The following is a 26,478-nucleotide window of genomic DNA, read 5'->3' on the forward strand; positions in this document are numbered from 1 at the left end:
GAATATCTAAGTCCATGACACTGAATAATTTAAATTCAATATTATGTCTTGAGAATGGAGACTTTATTTTCCAATGTCTCCCCACTGGCACTTTATGAATCCAAAAAACTAACATAGTATTTTGTACCTTAGTATTTTCCAAGGTGTGTAAGGCACCACATAACATAACAATGAGTAAATTGTATGGAAGCCTGTCGTACTACTAACATTTATCCCCCTATTCATCATCTTTCTGCTAAAATGAATCCCCACAGAAACAAGCTGCTTTTAAGAGACAACAAATGCCACACAACATGTACCTGTGCCTACACTAGTCCTTTAGGAAGGAGAGAATATCTGACTTTGGGGCATACTCCTCAGAGAATTCACATGAGCAGTAGGTGGACCTACCTGGTGAGTTCTGAGGAGAAGACACGGGGGAGCCACGTGGGGACTGACAGTAGCTGGGGTGGAGTAAGGCATGTGGAGGCACATATGACATTATCTCTTCTTCAAATAAGCTGAAGAACACAAGAAACAAAATGCATACTTTAGTCAAAGAGGTGGGGGAAGCCTCATTTGCACAATGAGTAGGAAAGTAGGAGAGTCTGTACTCCACACAGCCCATCCCTCAGAGGTCCCTTGTTCTCCACCACCATGACTTACAGGTATTCTTCCATAGTTTTGTATTCTGAAACGTATCTATATAGAGGAATGTATAGATGAACAATGCCTCCTACATTGTTAAAAATTATATAAACTCTAAGTATATAGCATTCTTGATTTGTTTTTTCTCATTCAACAATATTGTTCTAATTCTGATATCTATGCATAAGGATCTAGTGTGTTCCTTTTGTCTACAATATAGCAGGCCATTCTATAAACATATCAGTTTATTTCTCTATACCTCTTTGGACAAATATTTACTTTTTTCAAAGTGCATACTTTTATCCTCTATGTGTCACCTTGTATATGTATAAAAGAGTTTCTTAGGTGTAAATGTAGCATATACCTAAAAGTAGTTTCTCAGTAAACACACATATGGCTTTTCAACTGTACAAAATATTATCCATATGCACTCCAAAGAGATTGAAGAAATCACAATCCCACCAAACCCAGGTAAAATGAGAGTTCCTATGTCTCATTTGGTATTATCAGAGTTTTTGAGTTTTACAATCTTCTATTGTGATATGGTATCTCATTATTTGAAATTGCATTTTTAGGATTATAAGAGTTTTTCCATGAATTTATTCGTGCTTCAATTTCTATGAAATGCATTTTTATATCTTTTTTCCATTTTTCTTTTGGGTTTCTTCTTTTAAAATATTCTAAGGGCATTCGTCATCTATTCATGGTGCTAACATCTACCTAGCAGTGTAGGTAGTAAGGATCTCGATCTCTTTGTTCAAGTGCTGTGAATATTATCCTTTCAGTTTGTTACCTTTCTTTATCCCTTGATATGTGGTATCTTTTATTATATAAATTTTGCAATTTTATGTGGCTAAATAATCAATCATTTCCTGTATGAGTTATGATAGAAGCATGAGTTTTACATGACTTGAGTTATTAAAAGGATACAGGGAATTGAATAATCAACAATAAGTGCCACGGGTCATTTAAAAATTCTTGTGTTTTATAATAGCCATGTTAGATGGTAACTTTACACAGGTTGACTTTGAGTTGAAAGTGTCATAGAGCTGTATTATTTCTACATTGCGGCTCACTGAAAATCAAGTACATTTGTACTGGGGTGATTTCCCTTCTTAAGAAACAGACAAAATACAAAAACCAACATAAAATCTTCCACTATGTACACAATAAATACTCTGCTTGAGTCCATAGTCACTGATTGAAGCAAATCCAATACCAAAGTGGTGTAAAAAATAAAGAACTGAGGATAAAAACAAAACACCCACATTTTTAATAATCATTAAACTACAAGCAGGTACGTATAACACATGTATCATTGTGTACTATTATTAAAATAATAAATACATTTGGTCACTCAAATGAAGTAAAACATTTTTAGGTAACAATAATGGAACTACTAAATAGAGGTAGATTTTTCATACCACTCTAAATAATCATTACCTTCAGAGAACCTGTGTATTTTCCTAAAAGAGAGGACAATGTGACCTTGCCCTTTATACAAGAGATTTCAGATACTGTTGAATTGAACCACATAATACATAGAAATTCATGCAAATTACAGTATTTATCAAAGAACAAAGTACAAATATTTGAAACTCTAGGGTAATAAAATATGTAAACTTAAACCATCTAGAGATTATTTAACTAAGGTTAGTTGAAGAATATTCATGACTTTTGCTTTATAATATAGTTCTTACTAATTCCAAAAGCAGAATTCTTAGTTTAAATGAAAAAATTAGATTTCTAGAATTAAGCAAAAGAGTCATTTTCTAGCCAGAATTTTGTAACAAAACTATTTTGTCACCAAACTCTGAAAGAAAGAAAGATCACACTCTGATGTTAACAGGCCAGTAGTCTTCCTGATCATGTAAGCACTAGATGCTGCTTTCAGAATTAGCTCAGTTTACCACAGAAGAGGAGCAAGGCCATCCCTAAAATGAGAAGTGACACCTCCCTTGCAGATTTTGTTCAAGGTCAAGTGGAGAAAAGTGGCTGTGGAAAGTGATGACATCCTTTTGAGTTATGCTTCAACCACACAAACAACTTTTGGGCAACAATACAAGGGATAAGCTTTTGGCAACAATCAAGTGGTCAGTGTGAAATATGGCAACATAGATAGCAACCATCAAGTGGAGAATTAGAAATGGCCAGAGTCAAGATCATCATAAAAAACATGAATGGTTGTTAGCACTCAGGGACAAATAAAACAACACCTCAGTGGCTCAGCATGACATTCCCTTAAATTCTTCAGAGGCCTCTGTGGTGGGTTTCCCAACCACTAGGTAGAACAGACCTTTATTTTACTCTGGCTTGCCTATATTTGAGAGATGATATTAAAACTGAGAAAGTCTTTTGAAAACTTGACAGTTTCCCTTCTGAACTACTCTAAAATTTAAAAACCAAAGCCAATCTAACCATCACAAAAGAAAATACAACGGGTCGACTTTATAAAGGGCTTTCAAGTTGGCAGTGAGTGCCAGGGACCAAATTTCAACTTTCTGATCCAACTTCCCAAACCTAAACTCATAAAACCACAAAGTAAATAAGTAATATCTTGAATCAGCAGAAGGAAACAAAACACATTTTGAGAAAAAAAGAAAACATAAAGATGACCTCTGTCCTGCCCTGAGGAGGTAAATCGTTTGTAGCTTCTCTGGTTACTCTTCTATTCCATTCTGACTAGGACATTGTATTCATTCATCTCTATAGTCTTTCCCTTCTCAAATACCACATCCTTTTTCCAGGAGGGTAAAAACAAAATTAAACAGATCTCTGTGGTAACAAATGTAATTTCTCAAATAAATCTTCAATGTATTTCCTTAAGTCTATTTTAAGATAAAGAAGACATGTTTAGGCTATCAATATTGGCATATTATTTTCTAAAATGCTTCCTAGTATCTATCAGGAAACTGTCTACTTCACCGTGTTACATACCTCAGCAACATAACAAGGTCTGCATCACTAGAAAGGCGTACCAATCCTGGGGTCCCTTCAGTTCGAATAAATTGGATCTTCTCCCTGTTCAGATTGGAAAAAAAAAAAAAAACAAGCTCAGAATACATGTGGAAGGCTTTAGGGATGTAACTCATTGTAAAGCACATTTTTAAAATAATTTCCAGAGCACATTTTGGCTCCTATTGTGTGGCAGTTACTCTGTAATCCCCTAGGAATACACATCCCATGGAGGACCCTGGGAACATCAACATCTCCTAGTTCTAACATGGGTGTGGAGGGTATTATGTTGTTGCTTTGAACATTTTGTTGACTAAGGACTGCTCAAGACGGTAGTACGATGGAGTCGTTAAAACCAGTCCCCTCTGTGAGTGAAGGCCATTGTGAGTAAAAATCTAAGCAACAGTTTTAGGCTGGTCCCCTGCTCTTCCATAAGTAAGTATTCACATTCATCCCCTGCTATTCTAAAAAGGGATTGTTAAGATCATTCATCTATTCTAAGGGTAGATCTAAAGTTAAGTGTGAGGAGCTCATTGCTACCTGGAAGCAGATAGTATCTATGCATTATAATTTCAATATAAATGCATAAGGCTTTTTTTTGAATCCGTTAAAAATAGAAACACTTAGTTACTACAGTTGATGAAACAGATTTTTTTTGTATATGGGCAAACATGTAACATACCTATACATATCCAACCCAGTGGTGTGAGTTATTTCAGGCACTATTTTATTATGAACACATGTGACAGCACCAGTTTTTTTTTTTGTTTCATAAGTTATCTTCATGTTACAGCTTTCAACTTGTATATAACAAGTATATATATAACAAATTGTATTGATATAGAACACAATTTTAATTTAAAAAATTCTCTTAGTTGCTTTCCCTTGTTTACCTAATGCTATTTCAAAGCATACCATGTTCATTTTTGTAAGATAGGGGAAAAAATAAAAACAAAAAACTGTGGTACTAAAACTATCACATTTGATTGGAACAGAGAGGCCAAGAAGATCTGCAATTTTACTCTGAGCACTAAGGACAATCTATTTTGATTACTCTACTACAAAATGAAAAGTCAGTCTCTGTATTTATTGAGATTTAGTTTTTATCTACAGAACATCTTATTTTTCTACTTGATATTTTCATAAAGTTCCAATGAATTTTAGGTTTACAAGTTCCAAATTCTCTTAAGATTGCCCACAGACTTGAAGGCAATAAGTGGACAGCAAGGCTTAATTATTCAGACAAGAATTTCCCATTACATCAAAACTGATTTGCCCTTAGCTACACAGATTAAGAGGTGTGATCTAGAGCTTAGTTCTTCGTTTCTTGTGGCTAGATCCATTTTACATAATGTTAATATACAAAGCATCTAATCTTTAGTATTACCAAATTTTCTTTTCTGTCCTTTATTGCCAGTAACTACCATTTTTTTAAAGAAAAGACTGAAGAAATGAATGATGGAGAGGTGCATAAAATAACTGCTCATGCCAGGCACGGTGGCACACCCCTGTAATCCCTGTGCTTTAGGAGGCTGAGGCAGGAGGATCACAAGTTCAAAGCCAGCCTCAGCAATTTAGTGAGACCCTAAACAACTTAATGAGAAAGTGTTTTTAAAGGGCTGCAGATATGGCTCAGTGGTTAAGTATCCCTGGGTTTAATCCCTGGTTAAAAAAAGAAAAGAAAAGAAAAGAAAACTGCTCAGAAGTGTAGCCTCCCAGCTGAGATTACTTTAACATGAAGGCTTGAATCAGGAAAGACATTTTCCCTCAAGTGGTCTGGAGCATGTGATGGAAACCTATGCCCATTATCTGGTGAATGGTTTTCTGATAAGAAATCTAAACACTGACTCAAAAAGGCTAAGTTAGAAAAATAATTATCTTGGAAAAAAATGAATAATTACTTAACCAAAGCAGTACTTGTATAAGGGTCAATAACAATATGCTTTGATCTTGAAGAATCAAAAGTTATCTCCAACCAATACACAGTTTATCTGCTTGACCTATCATCACAATGAAGTCAGGCAAATAGAACAAAACCAAAAACCAAAGAGCATGAGCATTCGTCCTGACTTAACTGCAACTGTATGAACGGGTCGAGTGATGAATGATAAAGAGCCTATGTTCTGGACTGTGGCCTGTAAGTTTCCTGTGAATAAGAAAACCAGCACAGCTCATCTGAGTCATAGGGATGATAAGATGAGGAAAGGAAAGGGGGAAGGCATCAGAGGAAGTATGCCAAATGGGAAATATTTCATCACTTTCCAGATATTAACCACTACGCAGTGGGCAACTAGTGTGATTCTTCAGGCAAGAACATACCAGAGACAGGCAGAGACTAGTTTCCTCCAGGCCAACTCATCTGACCCATAATGACGAGCCATGTGTCATATGCTTCCAGGAGCAGAAACGGGAACATGTCATCTGATGTACTGAGTTCTTTCTTCTATGAATATTTATGTGCTCTTACAGCAAACCTTTCCAGAGCACCCCCTATTTGCCATGCATGGTCTCACACACTGGGAATCCCAAGGGAGTAGGACAGAGTCACTTGTCAAAGAGCTTATGGTGCAGCAGAAGAGAGAAAGTCAATGTCAATTCTGTTATTGTGTGAAATTATGTCAATGGTTCTGTTCACTTAAGGGAACTCTGTTTTGGCCTTACACCTGTGCCTAGTCTACACAGTCCTTTTATGTAGAAGAAAGATATTGGTTAACTCTGGTCAAGAGCAGATCAAGGCTGAAGGAGAAAGAGAAGTCAGCAGACATCTCAGAAATGTCACCTCTTTTCTGAGAAAGAAAAAGGAACTGTTCCTTGGTTATCAGATATTTGCCTAATATTCTAGACTAGTGTTTCTCAAACTGGTGTCCTCGCCTACTAGAAATCTATAGACATGATCTGGAGTTTTCCAATCATTTTTAAATTTTGTATTTTCACTTTGGTGCTCAAATGAGCTAAAATGATAGAAGCATATTTCAGATAATAAGGATGACATTCATGACGAATGTCTGCAGTCCCAGGTCTGCAGTTACAAGGCACTTGGTGCCAAGCAATCTGAGATGAACTTTTAAAAGTACTAGTGAGCAGGACTGGCTGCTCTTAGGTCAGCAGGGCCTTGTTGTTAAATATGACAGCCACAGTTTGTTGCTCGTGCACAATTTTCTTACCAATTACAAGGACAAAACTTTTCTCTTGCAGCATTAATTTGCGTCAAGAAAATGATCAAGTGAGGCTAAGTCATGCAAGTTGCCATGGGCTAGAGAGAAAATAGAAGAGATGGATTTTAAAAGTAAATTATGCATTTATGCTAAATAATGCATCAAAGATGTCATGGCTTATTCTAAGAACAAAAGCTTTACAGTAGTTTGCAAATAGAAAACTTGTGGGTGGTAGAATCCACTCATCCTAGGGTGCATTTAGTGATATCTTTCTTCTTCAATATTTTATCTGGGGATATATAATTAAATAAATTGGCTTAATAAAACAATGAATCAGTAGATATAAACGTGTTTTTTGTTAAGAAGGAAAAATGATTATTGTGATAATGCTAAGGATACATGTGAAAGACTAGTAGAAGTAAAACCAGAAAAATCAATTCAAACACAAATAGCACAAAAAGCACAGATTGTCTTTCCACTGATGATGGTCTCAACATTGGTGATTTGGCTTCTGGAAGGCAAAAAAAAAAAAAATCTTCTTATATTACTCATTTGTTCAAACATTACTAATTTTCTTAGTTTTTATTTAATTTATCTTTAGGTTTATAATCTATAGAAACCATAAGCATAAGAGGTTTTCCCATAATTTACATTTGTACACATTTAAATTTCTTTTAAAATAAACTAGGGAAAGTCTACTTGATAGTTCTGTAACATTTCTTTTCCTTTTAGATGGAAAAATAACAGATTGAGTGCTATGAATTTCTGAATCCACTCAGTGTTTGAAATTTGCATAATTGGTCTGAGAAATGTTGCTAAAATATGTCTGATAGTGATTAGGGGGATGTCTGAATATTACTTTAATACATTTATTTACTCAAGTTTATTTTGTTAATATATAGAGTTAGGGACTCTGTGGCAGGAAGAAATTCTATTCATTCTTAGTGGTTTATAATGAAGATTATAATAAGTTCCTTTAGAAATTCGAATTTCTCAGAGCAAAAGCGCCTCCTCTTCCATCTTTGTACTCCCTAGATACCTAGCACTGTGATATGCACACAATGAGTTCTTCATAAGATACAAACTAGGCACATGAGCAGTTAATGCCCAAATAACATATCTGGCTTCTGACAGTCCACTTGTGTTTGGAATAAACAATCTTGCTATCATATTTTGCTTCGGCAGGGAAACAAAAAAAGAATCAGAAAGCTGATGTCAGATTATTTACTAAACCAGAATCCACTGGGGAGATTGCAAAGACAGGTGAAGAGGCGATTTATTTATTTATTTATTTTAAAAAAGGTAATCTCTTAGTAGGAAAACCCACAACTAGATGGTCAAAATGCTAAGCTGTGTAGTGACAACTTCAGGAAAAATTCCTTAGTTAGTGCTGTCTCAGAATCACAATGTTTAGGCCTCCTAACCACTTCCTCTAGCGCACAGGATCACCCCCAGAAGATCAACTCTGGCAGAAGATCATTTGAGGACAGCAAAGTCTCAAGACTAAAATTCCCACAGAAAATATTCTCACTGAAGCCAACCAACATTTTGGTGAAGTTAAGGACAGCACGTGTTTAAAAACAACTAGAAGCAGCAGAGCTCTAAACCGCAAAACTCTCTGGATTGTAAACTCTGCACACTCGGGTTCCTGCAGAAACAGTTTAGTAACACAGTCACCAGTACATATGCTTTTAAAACTGCCTGAGGGTAATTTTAGAGAAGTACCCTCGACTTCCCCAAAGATATACTGACACAAAAGGAAAGATAGCACTGATGTTCATACTCCCTATTAGAGTCACAGAGTGTTGTCTGACTTCCCTGCTAGAGCAAAGCAGTAGAAAGGTCAACTTTTCTTTCTACCTCCCATTACAAAGGTTAGATTTGGAGGTATAGGTCCATATGGTCATGTGATTCTTATGGAGACACAGAAGTGAAATGAATTCTCTACATGCTTATGAGCAAAATGTATCATAAATTGATATAAGTTATCTCCAAGCTAAGAACTAAGAATTACTTGACTCTTTTTGCTTGCTTTTTTTATTATAAAATTAGCATAATTATAGAATGAAGATAAAATATTTAGCATAGAGCCTATCATATTGTAAGCTCTCAGAAATTTTTAATTACTGAATATATTATTAGGCAGGCTTCCTAAGTGTTTATTCTTTTCTCTACTGACAGTAATACCTATTGAAAACAGTCAAGCTAGATTTCTGATGACCCACTCTTTTTTCTGTTTGTTATGGGAAAGTCATTCTAATTATGGAGTTCATTCCACAAATATTTATTGAGTACTTCTATGATATATAGTAGATAAGACACTGGCCTCTCCATAAAACAAGAAAAAATGCGATGAGAAGCACAGAGATAATCCATATGAAGGGTTTACATTCCTCATAATTCAAAAGATGATGGAAACTATGACTACCAATAAAGCAATCTATATACAGTGGTTCCCCTTAGCTATGGTGTCACCTTCTGCAGTTTTAGTTATCTCTGTTTTCTTTAGTCCAAAAATATTGATTGGAAAATTCTAGCAATAAAATATTCATAAGGTTTAAATAACTTTTATTATAGCATATTGTTATAATTTTTCTATTTTTTCTATTTTATGATGCTATTGTTAACTTCTTACTGTGCCTAATTTATAAATTAAACTTTTCCACAGCTATGTATATTTATATGAAAAAAAGTGTCTAAGGTTCAGTTATATGTGTGATTACATGCATCCACTCTTAAGTGGGGAACTACTGTGAAGCAAAACAATTTTGAACTTTGTAAAAGAAATTTCGTTATGCCTGGTGCAGCAGCACATGCCTGTAATCCCAGTTACTTGGGAGCTGAGACAGAAGGATCACAAATTCTAGACCAGCCTGGAAAACAAGGAAACCCTGTCTCAAAATTAAAAAAAAAAAAAAAAATTTCTGAAGATTGGGGATGTAGCTCAGTGATAGAGTACCTCTGTATTTAATCTCTAGTACTGGAAAAAGAGAGAGATTTATTATTATGCACAAAAGCACCTAGTTATAATGAGTCTTTCTTAAGGCATTCTAACAGCTTAAACCCTAAGCCTATCATTATTTTGAGGAATTAACATTTAGATATACAGGATATATAACTATGGTTTATATTTTCTTATGAATTATAATATTTTATTATGTATTTGATAACAAGTATTTTTAATAAAAATATATTCAGGAATTGAAGCTATATTATAATTCCATTTAATTTTTTTAAATATACAAAAAAAATCCCACAAAAATGCTTACTATGAAGCACTCAGAATGGACAAGCAAGTTAAACAGAATGAAAAGGGAGACGTAAGGATGGCTGTATTTTCCGAAAGTGATATAAAATGCCATGGCATAGGGAAAATAATGAGAAGTACCAATTTCAGAAAAACTAGTAGTTTCCCATATTTTGGCAGTTATAATTTAGAAGATCAAAAAACAAAATCTACCACATCAGAAACAAAGATATAAAATACTTTGGGAAAGCCTAAAGAGAAAAATCCAGTTCCCTATGTGAAGAGAACAAAAAGGTTTTATTGCAAGAAATGAAAGGATTGAATACATGAAAAAAAAATATAGATATGAAATTTAAAAGGGGATAACTATAAATATTTTATTGTGTACAAATTACTTAGAAATAAAATATAATTGTAATCAAAATCTGAACATAATTTTAAAAGTTGAGAACACAATTCAAAATTTCATCTCAAGCCTCAAGAATAATCCTATATGCTAAGAAAATCTAGCCATTATCAAAATAATTGCTAAGCTGTTATTTTCTAAGATCTAAATGACCCATTAGAATATACAAAAATAGGCAAATTATTGTAATAAAAAGATGAATCTTTATGTTAATTGGACTAATGGAAATGTAGCTACTTATCTCTTAAGGTAAAATTTCAGGTACTATCATTAAGTTCCAAATATATGTTCTATGAAATTGATAGATTTAATAAATGTTTATCAAACATCCATTCTATGCAATGTAAGACAAGAAGTTCTGTAATGATTAAAAAGATGAATAAGATGTAGACCCTGATTTCATGGCATACTATTTAGAATGTAAGTATATAACAATGGATAGGGTAGAAAACACAAGATGTTTTGAGACATTTTAACTGCAGATGGTACCATTACATTATTTCTATCATAAATTATAAAAAGCAGACAGATAGGATGCCTCAAGGGTCCACAAGATTGTCTTCAGTAAAATGTGCTTTCCCCACTAAGGAAATGATTCAATGGGATATATCAGTAAAAGTCATTTGTATGCAGGACACTGAATATCAAACAAGGTAATTTTAATTTCAGCATTGGTTATTCAAAGTTAATTTTTTTCTGAAAATAATTTGCTTTACTATTTAAATCCACTGATAGAGACAAAAATACATTTTAACAGAGATGGGATGCTTATTTTATTTAAAAAAAAACTCCTGATTCATTAATAGCTGGGTGATTAATTTATGTAAACAACAGATTTCACTAGAAACCATTTTGTGCTATTACCAAATGATAATTATTCTCTATGATTTTAGAAATAGATGTAGTATTCTTTTGGATTCGGGAAAAGCTTTGAGGTTGAATTCAGTACTGATATTTTGCTTTTGTTCACAAATGGTTCATGGCTGATGGGCTACTTAAGGAAGACATTTTACTAAATTATTTTCTTGATAAATGCAGCAGGATATAGCAAAAATCCACAGCGAAACAGATATACCTGAAACAGAGTCATTCCTAATTTAAGAAAACAATTTTGAAAATCCTTAATTGAATCATTTGTTAGCAAGAAAACACAATATTTTAGAGAAATATCTAGTGGGTGAACATATTTGTAATTTGTGGATGTTTTTCAAGGTTAAATGAAGAAACCCTATTTATAGGGACACAATTTAATAAATACCTGGTTGTGATACTCTAAAAAAAAATCTAAACTAATTTTGGCTAATAGAATTCTTGCTTTGTGTCTTTTTTTTAATTTTTAGGTGATTGTATAATTGTGTTAAATTTAAGAGTCATGAGATTTCATGAACAGAAAATATAAAAATTAGAATATGCATATGTCAAAAGCCTAGACATATCTATAAATTAGTATATTCATTTAAATAAAACATGGGTAGAGTTATTCTTTTTTACAAAAGTCATAGAATATATAATTGGTTCTAAGACTCTGTTTCTTACTGTCTTAGTAAATAAATTCCCAAGTCTCTCACTAGATCTACAAGAAAATGAGCTGCTTATGAAAATATTTCATTATTTGGATACAGTACTGGAACTTTGGCCAGGTTTGAACTGTTATGTTAATGATATTTCCATGATACTTGGTCCTCATTACATGATACATAGTCCTCATTAATTTATTCTGATTCTTGCTTAGCCTTCTATGCATGAGCAATCAAAGCTGGTTTCATTGTATATGTGTAAAAGCTTCTAGAGAAAATCTCCCTATATGAAACTGGGAAAATAGAACTAGAAATTCACCTATATGGAAGTTAATCACAGAACTAAGGAGATCCTGGCTGCACTTCAATTATATGCATAGAAACACATAGTGCCATTTATAGGTATGCTTAGTCTCAAGGCTGGTGGTTTTGAGAATTACAGAAAGTTCAGTGGCAAATTACTTTAAATTGAGTCCTTGTGATACAATCAAAAGGAAATGCAGATTACTAATATATTAGTTTCAATTTATTATATGCTTACTGTGCTTACATAGTACCAAGTGCTATGAATACCACTGAACACCAAGTATTAATTTTCTCATTTAATCTTGAAAAGAACATTGCAGGTTAGAAATTCCCAGCCCCAATTTTGGGGTAACAACTTAGGGGGTTGTTAAATGCCTCATTCATTGTCACCTTTGAAGGATGAGCAAACTGCAGAGCTAGAATTCCAACCCAGGACTGGCTGACCCCTAAATCTGAACTCTTAAGATGAATTCCTTGCCACTTTCTAAGAGCCAGGATGTCTGGTCTTCAGTGAGAGACTTCTAGCAAGATTTCATGATGGTCATCACTAGGTGGTCTCTATAAGTTATTTTAACTGGGTATTTTAAAAATTTAACAATTATGCCTAAGCAAATGGTCTACAACTTAGGAAAACAACAGTTCTATTCTAGATTTAACTTTAGTACAATAAAAACAGAAGATTGCCATATTGGTCCAGACATCCGAGCGAGCAGTAAACAAATTAGAGGAGGACTCAAAGACAGAGCTAAGCAAGTCCCAACAAGAAAGCACATCAGGCCAGCAGAAATAAGTTCATGATGCTTAGAACAAAAAGTTCAGATTTTAACTGATATTAATATCTAGCCCGATCATAAATATAGAAAAATTCACTTGCTATAAAATCTCTACTTGAGAAATGGGTTAGATATTTTGAAAACTGGGGTTTGTTTTGTATAAATCAGCTTTTGAAAATCTTATCTTTTTAATTCCATATGATTCTGTATTGTTTAATAATTTCAAAATAATTTTCAAACATGCAGGGCTCTAAAAATAGGATGATGTGAACATAAAGGTCAGAGTCTGAGTTTAGTTCCAGTCTAGGGAATCCAGAGACACACATACATTTGCCTTTTCTGGCTCAGGATGTTTTGGACTTCCAATTTTCTGATTTACTAAAACTTAAAATATTAAATGGGCTGATTTACCCAGAATGAACAAAAGTGTCACAGATCACATTCTTTTATTTATTTATTTATTTATTTACTTATTTATTTATTTATTTATCTATCTATCTATCTATTTATTTATTTATTTATACTAGGGACTGAATTCAGCAGCATTTAACCACTGAGTAATATCCAGCTCTTTTCATTTTATTTTTATTTTGAGACAGGGTCTCACTAAGTTGCTTAGGATCTCACTAAGTTCCTGAGGCTGGCTCTGGACTTGTGATCCTCTTGCCTCAGCCTCCAGAGGTGCTGGGATTATAGGTGTACTCCATCATCCCCGGCACAGATCACATTCTTATGGCAAGGGAATTTCTATAGGAAGTGCTCAAAGAGGAATCAGCCTGGTGCCCAAAATAATTATCACTGACTCCTGGGGAGAGCAAGACAGGCAGGGATTAGATTAAGTGGTTAGACTTAATAATCACATTAAGAGGGAATGTCTCAACTCTTAACTCGGGGGGTTATGACATTTAGATCCTTTATCATAACAGAATATTGTACAAACACCAAAATTAAAAATTTTACTGAATTTGTATTCATAAAATTCACCTATAAAACATTATTTTAAAATTTTTAAATATTTTTAGTTGTAAATGGACACAGTCTTTATTTTTTATTTATTTTTTTACGTGGTGGTAAAGATCCAACCCAGTGCCTCACACATGCTAGGTAAGCATCTACTATAGAGCCACAACCCAGCTCCTATTAAAAGTTTTTAAATGAATATATTTTATTTGGATACAGTACTGGAACTTTTTACTTTATCTCTTGTTTTTTATGACAAAGCATTCAAATATGTTGGTATGATTACTGTCTTCCAGTGAGAACTAGGAGTAGGATATAACAGTCCAAGGGGACATTTCCCATTTGACAGAGGTGGTAGCAAATTTGGATGCTGATTTTTCTAATTAAGGAAATAAATCTCTTTCAAAATTAAAAAATGAAAACCAGGGGGTACTTGGTACCATTCACATTTGCATGATAGATAGAGGAGTGATTTCAATACAGAGTTGAAATAAAAGCCATATTCTATTGCATGGAAACTCTCAGCCATTCTACAGGAAAAGATACCCAAGTGGAGTCTCAAGGAAGAGGAAGCTATATATGGATGCAAACTATCAAACAGCTTGCTATTTTCTGGTTTGGGGAGAATAACACACAAAAGAAGAAAAATACAAAATAAGAAGGCATACCTACTTCAGTCTCCAAGGCTGTCCTCTATTTCTTCATTAATTTGTGGACAGAATATGAAGGGTTATTTCTTTTAAGTGGATATGCCACAGAGGAAGAAGAATGTGTAGAAAACTCTGTTGGTGTTGGTAATCCTTGCTTAAGGCATGAGCAGATGATTTATAATCACCTGCGAGATACAGATTACCCAGTGGCTCTATTCCACACATAAATAAGTCCATGTTATAGTTTGAATGTCCACCAAAGGACTATGTGTTAAAGGGCAGGTCTTCAGTAAGATGCTGTTGAGAGGTACTGTGGTCCTATAGAAGAAGGTACCTTATGGGAGGTCCTTAGGTCACTGGGATTGTGTACCAGAAGGGGATTGTGGGACTCTGGCCCCTTCCTCTCTCTTTTGCCTCCTGGCCAGAAGGTAAGCAGTTTTACTCCAATTTATACTCCCCAACACTGCCATCTGGCTTGTCCACCAAAGGCCTGAAGTCAACAGGTCCTCCTGATCATGGACTGGACCATGAACAATAATAAACCTCTTCTCTTTATAAGTTAATTATCTCAGGCATTTTGTTGTAGTGCAGAAAGTTAATGCAATCTGTTATTAAAAATATCACTGAAATGTGAGATTAAACTCCAGCTGGTTCCATTCCTGCTACTTATGGGAATGGTCCTTACAATGCAGTTTTTAACTACATGAAACAGAATGTTCTCTCACATATATAAACTTCCCCTTTAGGTCATTATGATAAAGCAAAGTGCTTAACTACCAAAAACATTTTGGAAAATGAAAGTACACTGTGACACACACTCTGGCATTAGCTCATTGATTTAAATTCCTATTTCCTTCTACTTGTCCTGATTACATATGCTTTCCATAATCATATTTAACAAATGTAAATAGATAGAAACATATTCCAAGGCCTATCAGACAATTTCTTAGTAAGGGATTATCATGTGAGATCTATGTTAGAAGAAAATTATGCTTAACTGAGGACCCTGGGTGTTACTCAATTATAAAATCTTCAGCAATGTTCAGAAGATTAGAGACTTAAGACTAAAAAAGTAAAAAAGAAAATAAAAAAGAAAACTGGGAAGTTGCCATCTGGAGCCTGGAGCCTCCCTTCTGTTGGGGTCTGTTAAGGTTCTGTCAAGTCATTAAAGAATAATGACAATGCTCTGTTCAGGTAGAGATTAAAGCATCCAACCTCTCCCATGGGGAGGTTGAAAGATACATTAATTATTTTAAATGCTAATGTGAAGTGCAGAGAAAAAGTGGAAAACTTGAGTTTCCTCCTTTTTCTTTCTCTTATGTGGGGATTAGGGTATTTCCAGAGGAACAGATATGAACTAAATCTGTGTGAGTGTGTGAGTGTGAGTGTAAGTGTGTGTGTGTGTGTGTGTGTGTGTGTGTGTGTATGTATAAGCAAGCCTTTGTGGACATGTACTGCGGCTGGAGGTGGTAGAGATTAGAGAAAATAGTGTTTGCTTTATCTTTTGGCTAGCAAAAGAGTAAGAATTTAGCTTGTTTATTTGCTTTGATTTAAAGTCCAGAATCAGTAAGATCTTTAATTAGACCATCAAGGAGCTCATTTCTGCAATTTCATTAACTAAAAAGTCTTACATGAGATTCTCCATGGATGACTTTGTGGATCTCATAATAAACAAACACACCAAATCCACACTTGTATAATTTTGATCTTTTATGTGATTGAGAACAGAGTGCTGTGTTGGAGAAAGGACTAAATCTTCAGTTTAATGTTAATCATGTAAAACTGAATTCTCCACATAAGCAACGTTTGTAATGTCATACTCGAAATGTTGTGCAGTTGTAGCCTTTAGAACTTTAAAAGTAATGACAGCTTTAAAAGGCAGGAGAAACCGAGAATAGCTGATAATTTATTTTCGAATTAACAAGTTCACTATGCAAAGTGCTAGTCTAGATGTCTGAGTAGTAAGAAGGAGAAATAACGAGTCTTATAAGATCCCTCTTTGCAAGGATCTTATAATCTAATTGGAAAATAAGGTTTTAAAAACTTCAAAAATCAAACTAAAGCACAGAAATCAAATAGCCAAAACAGTACAAAGAAAAAAAAAAAAAAGAGGTACCTTACATGATAAATCACCAAATTAATGTCTGCAAAGGTGGCATGTAGGGCCTTGGGTTATGTAATATTAAATTCCCCCTTTTCTAGCTCTAATGAGATTGAGAAATACTAGGCTAGATCATGAGACTGAGACTCCACAGCAGAGCTGAAATGTTTCAAGGAAGGAGAACTTGTCCTGGGCTTTGAAAAGGAGATCTTTTCTGCCAGACTGAGAAGAGAAAAGCTTGCCAGTGAAGAGGAACAGCCTGTATTCAGTAAAGTCAAACCAGGCTGAAAGCGCTAAGGAGCTATTTAGAAGAGAGGGTTCATGCAGGGAGAATGCTGGACAGCAGAAAGAATCATACTCCTTTCTTGGGTTCCACTGTGTTTTTATTATGGAAAAATGTGAATACCAAGCCTAAGACTCTACAAATCTTAATTCAATAAACTATTATTTTGTTTACTCTAGCTACACTTTTTTTTCTGTATAATATACATATCTAGTATGATTCTTGGCTGTTAATTTTTCTTTCTTTTTCATGTTTTTTCTTTAAAGAGAGCTCTAGATTGCTTAGTTAATCTCATTCAACTTTTGTACTTCATAGATGTCAGAACTACAGTGAGTTGGGGCTGATGACCTAGAAGATGCCTTTGTAATAAGTGACAGAGTGAATTTCCGAGTGTTACCAAAATTTAATGATTGGGGCTTATGCAACTTGAAACAAATACCAAGATTATGGTTACCTGAGTGAGTGATTCCTGGTAAGATCAGGTTGACGCTCCTGTAGAATTTCAAAGATGTTGGGTTGACGCAGAAATGCAACAATCTTGTCATTATAAGCTGAAAAAAAAATCAGAAAAGACAACAGTTTTTTTTAAAAAAGTGTTATCAGTGGTTTTATATAAAAACAAGCAGTTTTTATAGTTAATATTCCTGGCATTCAGATGCACAGTTTGGAGTTACACTGTCTCTTCCATCACAGAAGCTGACATTCCAGTGTGTGTCCAACCTGTTATGTGACCATGCCTTATATCTGATGTGTGTGGCTTACTTAAGTATTCCTATTAAACTCATTTCAACCCTTATTAAACTCAATATGAACCATATTTATTATCAAATGACAAGATTAGTTCATCAAGATTCTAGATAGTGATCATTTTAAGTTTACCAAAATCAACCTCACAGAAATGACAACAGTCATAAATGGAAAATCATTTTCTAGTTAAATATTAGCCAGCCAGAGAGGTAAAGGGGCAGAACCAGAGTTCCGCAAATACAAAAGATGCAGAGAGCTACAATCAAAATACAGAGGGCAAATCATTCCCAAATTCTGCATGGAAATAAATGCTATTAAGCTATAAATCGCTTTTTACCAAAACAACTATGCAAACAGCTGCAATATAATAATCATCATCACCTATGAATAAAACATGATTAAAAAATTTATGTTCCAAATCAAGGCTGGCTAAAGAAATTTAAAAACAATTAATTAAAATAGATTAAGAACTCTGTTAATAGAAACAGACAATGGAGAACTGCTCTAATTTAAGATGTTGGAAAGGCATAAATATATTTAAATTCATAGAAGGGAGTAGATTCTTAAACATGAGAGTTCCTGGCTAAGTCAACACTTTTGTGTTTATACATATGATCAAGATACATGCCTTTAAAAAGAACTAACAAATGATTAAACAAAAGAAGTATAATTCTGTAGACATCTGCTGTCTGAAATTTTATGGTACATTATGCTGCCCATACATACTATTTTAGTTGAGTATGAATAAAAATTTTTAAATGTTATCTGCTAAAATGGAAGCCCAGTGTTGACTCAAACTGTCCCTAAATATATATTTCATTATATATGAACTAAAAGCCATTTTTATAATTTATTAGTTTTTATATTTCATCCAAGATTAGAAACTAGATAACTTTTTCACAGCATTTTAAAATTGTACGTGTGATATGTAGTATCACAGTAGTAATGACACAATTAAATGTATCCTGACTTGACCCTAGATTTCTTCTTATCCAGTGCACTATCCAGTGGTTATCAAATATATTTGGGTCATTGTCATTACACTGCATTTCACCACATAGTTTTTTTTTAAGCAAAAATTTAAAAATAGAAACAGACAATGGAGAAGTGCTCTAATTTAAGATGTTGGAAAAGACAGTCCATATGACCTTCCCTCGGTCTATCCACTCTATCTGCCTTAGGGGCACCAGGTTTGAAAACCATAGATCTATTTCATCTTCATCATTTTAACACTCAAGTTGTTTTTTAGGCCTATATGCCCACATTCATTTATTTTTAGTTTACTATTTTGAAGGTTCTTGCTGCCTTCTATATGCTACAAAAACACCTTAAGAACGTGCTACCTTTGCTTGATTACTTCCTGAGGTGACTACAGATTCACACACCATGTAAATTCTGTCTCAAGCTTTAAATATACCCTAAGTGTGTGCTCATTCACATGCTTAGTTTATGATTGCAAAATATATAACCTTAATAAATTATTCTTTCTTAACTTCAACAACCTAAGGCTTCTACTTAGAAAAGGTAGAGTACTATTTTTAAAAAATCTTATCCAATAGGTTTTTATAAGACAAAAGCCATTTGCGACTGAAGTCTCTGGGATTTTGTTAGAAATTTCTTAATGCAATCGTTTCTGAATACAGGGCAGAGAATAGCAGGCTAACAGGATAAGTATGAGTATAATATGCATCGTCTACAATGACACAAAAGCACAGAGGGATTTCTGGACGGGGTGACATACCCACTGGAACCATGTCCTGGTACTGTGGCCTACTGACTGTATTGAATGTACTGGACGGTCTGGGGAGAACTGGTGGTCCTGCGTGCCGAGAATCTTCTCCTACCTGCAAATGCAAGCATCATTTATGTTCTGCATCAGGAGCTAGAGGAATTTGCATCAGCATCCCAAACCAAGTTGTTTAAAATATTTAACAACAAACAAGGCAAAGTACCAGCCAATCAGATCAGTTGCCAGCAGTGGAGCTGACATGGAACTCTGGGTCCTCAAAAGCCCTGTTCTCGTGTCTGAAGGGGAGAAAAGTTAAGGTACCCACATCCTTGAAAGGAGCTGGGGTAGTGAGTATTTTTTTATTTTATTGTATTGTATTTTTTTATTTTTTAGGCAGTGAATATTTCCAAGTGTAACAGAAGTAGTTCAATATGCTTGTAATCACTGAGGCTATGGCACCTAAATAGCAGACTTGTTGATCAGGAATAACTTATGCATTGACATAACACAAAACTGCAACAGTACAATCAAAGGGAAGAACTGGGTGATACAAAGTGTATTGGGGCAGTGCCAAGATATTCCTTCTTGTGGCTAAAGCAGGCCAGGGAATTCCCTGTCTCAGCAGAGGAGGAAACCAAGGGCAGCACTCTTCCTATGGGGTTCCAAGTTAGTGTATTATCTCCTTAGCAGCAATTTCACATGCCTATTAGAGCACCTGGCATAACAGCTCTTTCAAGTTTGAGCCTCCCACACCAGGGAGCTAACAGTGGCTGGTGTGGAGAACCTAAATAGGATTGCCCTAACCTGAATTATTTATTGTACCTGCTACCGATTTAGAAAGTCATACATACAAGTAGATGCCCCAAAATACCCATTCAGATTATTGCCAGAAAACTCTGGCATTTCCCCCATATTACAGAAGTCTTTTGGGACATCAGTAGAACAGTAGTGTAAAAGAATAAGAGAACAAGAGGCAAAACAACACAACGGATTTATAAACTAGTACATTTGAAATGGAGCTCCTACTTCCATCCACTGGAACCTTCACAACCATTTTATCTATGGCATTGGCCTGATGTTTGTTGAGGATTTTTCTGAAGGTCCTCACCCTAGAAACAGCCTCTCCACCCTCCACTGTTTGCTTATCCTTCAAGAATGTTCTCACTCATGCTTCAAAGTATAGGTCAAACAGCCCCTCCTTGAGGAAGCCTTCCCTTCAAGCTGAAGTTAAATGCAGCCTGCTCTGAGTTCCCACAGGATTTAGCGTAGATTTCCAAAGCAGTTACCATTATTAACAGATTATATTAGTTATCAGTTATACCTCAAAAAAGCTGGAAAGAAATTTTCAAAATGAAAAATATCCACAATTACCTAAGGAGGTTATTAAAGTAGAGTTCTCTTTCCCAACTACTACTAAAAAAAATAAAAGCTTTATAAAGATTTTTTTTATTCATGGTATTATGATTTTATATTTTCTCTCCTAATTAAGAACACAAACAACAAATGTTAATTATTTGTATTTCTCATGATGCCAACCACTATGTTTATGCACTTTAGTGCATGTTTGGCATTAATCTGTTGAATCGGAGAGATACCAATATTTCTATGAATTGGGATACTTGCTGAATCAGTACAGGACAGTGGCTGGAAAGACTCATGTGTATAATTAGTTTTCTTATGATGCTTCTCCTGAGTTATCAGCCCTGAGGAATGGAATCAGTCACTCTGTGAAGATTCCATCATTAACTACATATTGTCTATCAGTCAGAGAATGTACCATTTCAATATACCAATATATATAGTTTCCCTCCTGTCAGCATATTGCCCCATGTCTCATTTCCCTGGATAGCAAAGGTCTTCTCCAAGATCTCACATCTTGAAATCAGACTATAATCCAGGAAGCAAATCCTATGCTAAGTATGGGTAGCACTTCAAGATGTGTAGGCTTCCAACCACTGCACCAGAAAGCACGTTCCTAGCAAAGGTTCAGCAACACTTTGGCTAAATGTGGAGTCCTTATGGTGCTATCTCTAGTCTACTGCTCAGTTTCTATCAATAGGAAGAGAAATCTTCATTCAAATTTTAACATACCTCTCAGGGCCTCTCTCCCACAATGGGTTACTACTAGACCATGAAAATAATTCAAGTTCAGAGGAGACGGGTTGAAAGGAAATGTAAATGTGGCTATTAATCTCAAGTATATTTCCTTATAAAAAGAGTCTTATTTGACCTAACCTCCAGCTTCATCTTATGAGGTCACAATAAGGTAATGGCTAAAGTGCATGGGGCATGTGATAAGTCAGAGTCCTAATTATGCTACACATTGCACACAAGGTCCAAAGGTGAGAGGTCTGTTTTGCTTTTAAAATGAATGCTCTCAGTATCTTCCAGCTTACCACTAATGGTTTATATGACAGCGAGGTAGAGATTTATAAGCTACTCATAAAACATAAATATTTTTGTGCATACCTCATCCTGCAATAGATTTATGTATCATTTTTATATGAGCTTCTCACGTATAATTCTTCTGTGTCTGCACTTACAACCAACAAACACAGGATGCATTACAGGAGGAATTTAAATCATGAGGGGAAATTCCAAGAGCTCAATTTTGATGAATCAAATCCAGTTATTTATTGCATTCATAATTTTTTCTTTTAAGAAAGACTACAGCAATATTTGATTTACAATATAATATTGAAAACGTGATACGTGTTTAGACATGAAAAGCATGCTACAAAAGAATCTTAATTCTATTTGTAGAGGGAATAGTTAGAAACAATGTACATTAAGGAATGATACACACTCAAAGCATAAGCTGATTCTAAGGAGAAGCAAAGTAACTTAACCTGAAACATTCCTTGTGTTTAAACTGCTAAAGAAGAGAGCCACACTTAGACTAGGTCTAGAAAGGAGCAGGAAGGATTTGTGTGTTTTGGGTTAGGATATTGGAGGGCCCTCATGTGGTTACCATGGGCCACTACAAACTGGCAAGTAGCCCATAGAGCTTTCAGTAATTTCTAGTTCATCTAATTTTCTCTGGGTATTTAGTATATAAATCAAGCCCATTGGATATATCCTAATCTTAAAGAATACTAGTGAGGATTCCTCAACTCCATAGTCTTGGATGAATATTTTAATGTAATCCAGCAAACCTCACTTGGGAAATCCTTTCCTATATTGAATAAAGTTTTAGTCCACTAAAAGTTGCATTCATTTCTTCTTATGTCCTTGGATGTGCAAAAAGTCTCATTATCATCTTCTAATAACATTTTAGTGCATCATTAATTCCCTCTCACCTTTCTCTGAGTTAATAAAAAAAAATCTCATCTTCAGTCTTTCCTCATATGCCCTACCTTTAAAATTTGTAACTTAGGCTGTGCATATTTCTAGAGAAGCCTGTCAACATTATAAAGCTTTTCATCCTCCAAATGATTCTCCTTTTAAATCAAACTAGAAAAACAAAGCAAAGCAAAAAACATAATAAAAAGCCAACCCAATTTCACCAACCACCACATCCCTGTAGCTTCTATCAACCAGCAGGTCGGTCCCTGCAGCATGTGACTCACCTCACCCGCACTGTGGCTGCGTTGCCTGGTCAAGTGTTGTCGGTGAACCAGTGCACTTGTGGGTCTACTGCTCTGCAGCGGGAGCCGAGGATCAATGAAGGTGGTGGTTCGGGAGTTGTGGTCGACAAAAAATGCCTAGGATACAATCCAGAAAATCAATAGAGAACACATGCCACATACGTGTCTCAGCTGACCTAGACCATCACACCTTCAGGAAGAGGTCCACTTCTGAGTAAGGATCTTGGGTCCAGTTTTTCATAATTTCTAATCTTTGTGGTAACTGCTCCTCATCCCTTGGGATAGAGCAGAATAGAGAGAGCCACACTTAGACTAGGTCTAGAAGGGAGCAGGAGGGAACATTGTGACTGGTTTTAGAAAATACTCCAAGAGAGTGTCATCAAAGATGTGGTCTTAGAAGGATTCCACAAGAAGGGATATTTTGGGGTTCTTTTAATGGATGCTCTTTAGGTGCTTCCCAAATGTGGTCATTATAAGTTCTTACGATCTGAAACATCAGCATCACTGAATTCTTATCTTTGTCTTTTCCTTTTCCTAAACAGTCAGCCACCGAGTCCCTTCCATTTCCCCAGTGCAGTGGCCTCTATTTGTCTGCCCCATCCCCTTCCTGAACCACTCCATTATTTCAGGACTTTATCTTATACATATAAGTATTAAAAGTTTGTCAGTTGGCCACATCTCCACCACCTTTATCCATTTAGCTGGTATCTTACTCTAAGAATATTCCTTCTAACCATGGATTATATTACCACCTGTTATGGTTTAGATGTGAGGTGTCACCTAAAGGCTCATGTGTGAGACAATGCAAGAAGGTTTAGAGGAGAAATGACTAGATTATGACAGACTTAATCCAATCAGTGAATTAATCCCCTAATGAGGATTAACTGAGTGGTAACTGAAGGTGGGTACGGTGTGGCTGGAAGAGGTAGCTCATTGGAGGCGTGCCTTTGGGTTGTATATTTTGTGACCCGAACTTAGTGTCTCTCTGCTTCCTGATCATCATGTGAGCCACTTTCCTCTGCCACATTCTTCCACCATGATAGTCTGCCTTACCTTGATCTCTGAGGAATGGAGATTGCTGTTCATAGACTGAGACCTCTAAAACTGTGAGCCCTCAAATAAACTTTTATGCCTCTACAATTGTTCTTGTCAGATATTTTAGTTACAGCAGCAAAAAAGCTGACTAAAACACCACCCTAATCCAGAGTCTCGAATGGTTATTCATCCTAATACTTTGGTCAGTTTTTCAAGACTAAGAATCTCCCTCCTGCTTACCCTTCTAGTTTAGTCATCCATCACACACCGAAACCTTTATCACATATCTACCATGACTCTGGGAAAGTTGCTTCAGTTCTCTGAGCTATATATTTCTTATAAAAACATGTCTCCCTCATTCATAATAAACATCTCTCCCCACTAACAGGTTGGGAGGGTGAAAACCACGTCTGTCTATCATGTTTACTTCATACTGACAACATGAAATCATGAATGAACATAAGCCAATTTTCTCAGTGTTGCAGAAAGGATCACATACAATGTAGAAATGCATTTTTGTTTGTTTTATGCATTTTGTTTGTTTATAAAAGTCTATACAAGTGCAACTTCATTATCATTAGGCCAAATGTTATAAGTTTTCAAAGTAAAGTTCGCTCAAGATAATAATGAAACCCAGTATCTCAAGTTCAATTAGACATTGATCAGATAAAGTGAATGGAACCACCAAAAGGGACTATTAGTAAAGCCAGGAGACTCAGTATCTATAAATCAAACGTCTGGGCACATGATGTATCACAAGTGACCTAAGCAAAAAAGAACTGACTTTTCAAACTGATGGAGCTCAGTTAATTTATTCTTGAAAGACTAAGAATAAATCTATCTAGGCAAATGCAAGAGACAGGTGGTATATTTATGCCTATTTTAAAAATCACTTCCCCATTAATGGGACAAAATGTTTCTGGTTGTACATAACCAGGAAATGGGGGTAAATAATTTGTTGGTAGTTCCAAGTTATAAAAAAATTATGTTTTTATAAAAAATAACTTTTAGATTAAGTAAAATGATAGATGCACTAGGAAAAAAAGCAAAAGAAAAAGGGTATAATAAGACTTTTTCTTGATTCCTTCTCTTAATATTTGATTTGCAGGTACAAGGACTGGATTAAAGGGAAGTTTTGTGTGAGATTTTGTCACCAGCCTCCCAATGCTCCTTCTTTCTCTTCCCTAACCTATCAGGTGAACATCTTTTTTCTCAAATTTTGTAAAAAGCATACCAGTCATAAATACTAATAGACTTGTATGGATAGGTACTGGCTCCAAACTTAATTCCAATGTTCACCTGATTTAGACTTTATACTTGTCCATTATTCTTGACACAATTTAAAATGTCATAAAATTGGAATTAAACTATGACAATTGGACATGGTTAACACCTAGTTTTAAATAACAGGCATTACAATTCAGTCCCCATCTTCCTTGTGTAAATTAACATTAACAAGCTTTTTTTACTAACACAATAATATAAACCATGTTGTTTAAGGGAAAATATAGAGTGTTTAAACAGAATTGCCTATTTATTCTAGTAATTTCTTAGATGTTTTAAAGGGATGGGTGGCCACCAGAGCTACAATGATGCTCTTGTAATTATAGACACATGGGTGTCTACATCTAGGTCAATTGTGATTTGCATGTATGTCAGCCTAATTGGATGTTAACAGGCTTGTCTAAAATCCATTCTCTAAAGAAGTATATTGTAAATTCCTTGAGGGAAGGGACTCTTTTTTACCTTGTGATCCCCATAGCTTTTAGGAGTGGGCCTAGGAGAAGAAGGTTGCTCAGTAAGTAACAAAATAACAAATTGCCCCAAATTTTAATACACAGATTTCTCACCAAAATGTGAAGAGACAACTCATAATTAACTAACCAAGTATTTATAAACCACACAAACACACACACACAAAAAAAAACAGTTAAAAATTTGGGAAATAAATAAAGTGTGTGTGTGTGTGTGTGTTTGTGTGTGGTGAAAAAAGTAGGAAGCTAAAGACCATAAGAACATAAATGGGACATAAGGTTTTTTAAAATCCCACTATAGATATGAATAAACCACCAGGTGAAAACTTGAGAAGTGGGAGGCAAAGTCATGGTTAAATGCTTGAGATCTAGATAAAGACCCATCTGGTTCATTGTTATAGCTCTACCTCTCACAGGTGATGGACCCTTGGAAAGACTACTTAAATTTATTAAGACTCAGTTTCTTTTCTGATAAATGGAGATAACCACATCTACATAAAAAGAAGGCTAAAGGATAGGGTTCATCTAAATTTTTGAACACAGAGCTGTGGCACCTCAAATGTGAGTGACCACTACCATCACTAATATTATTGTTCATCTCTATGACATTTTCCTAAGGATCAAGATGTTTTCTCTCTACAGGCCT

General features: G+C 35.1%; 1 protein-coding gene across 5 annotated transcripts in view; it reads right to left on the reverse strand.

The window, feature by feature from the left end:
* Hecw2 (HECT, C2 and WW domain containing E3 ubiquitin protein ligase 2) overlaps nt 1-26,478 on the reverse strand; it is a 365,180-nt gene that overhangs the window by 52,330 nt on the left and 286,372 nt on the right. For all 5 annotated transcript variants that reach the window (XM_058580338.1, XM_046447322.2, XM_058580339.1 and 2 more), the window contains 5 exons: nt 23,026-23,160; nt 19,469-19,571; nt 17,435-17,531; nt 3,565-3,648; nt 391-500 (listed from right to left, as the gene is read on the reverse strand). In XM_058580338.1, the coding sequence (XP_058436321.1) occupies nt 391-500; nt 3,565-3,648; nt 17,435-17,531; nt 19,469-19,571; nt 23,026-23,160 (529 nt within the window). The remainder of the gene's footprint in view (nt 1-390; nt 501-3,564; nt 3,649-17,434; nt 17,532-19,468; nt 19,572-23,025; nt 23,161-26,478) is intronic.

This window comes from Marmota monax, unplaced genomic scaffold (assembly GCF_021218885.2).
Source record: "Marmota monax isolate L192 unplaced genomic scaffold, Marmota_monax_Labrador192_F-V1.1 WCK01_AAM20220418_F8-fsc00007, whole genome shotgun sequence".
Lineage (NCBI taxonomy): Eukaryota > Metazoa > Chordata > Mammalia > Rodentia > Sciuridae > Marmota > Marmota monax.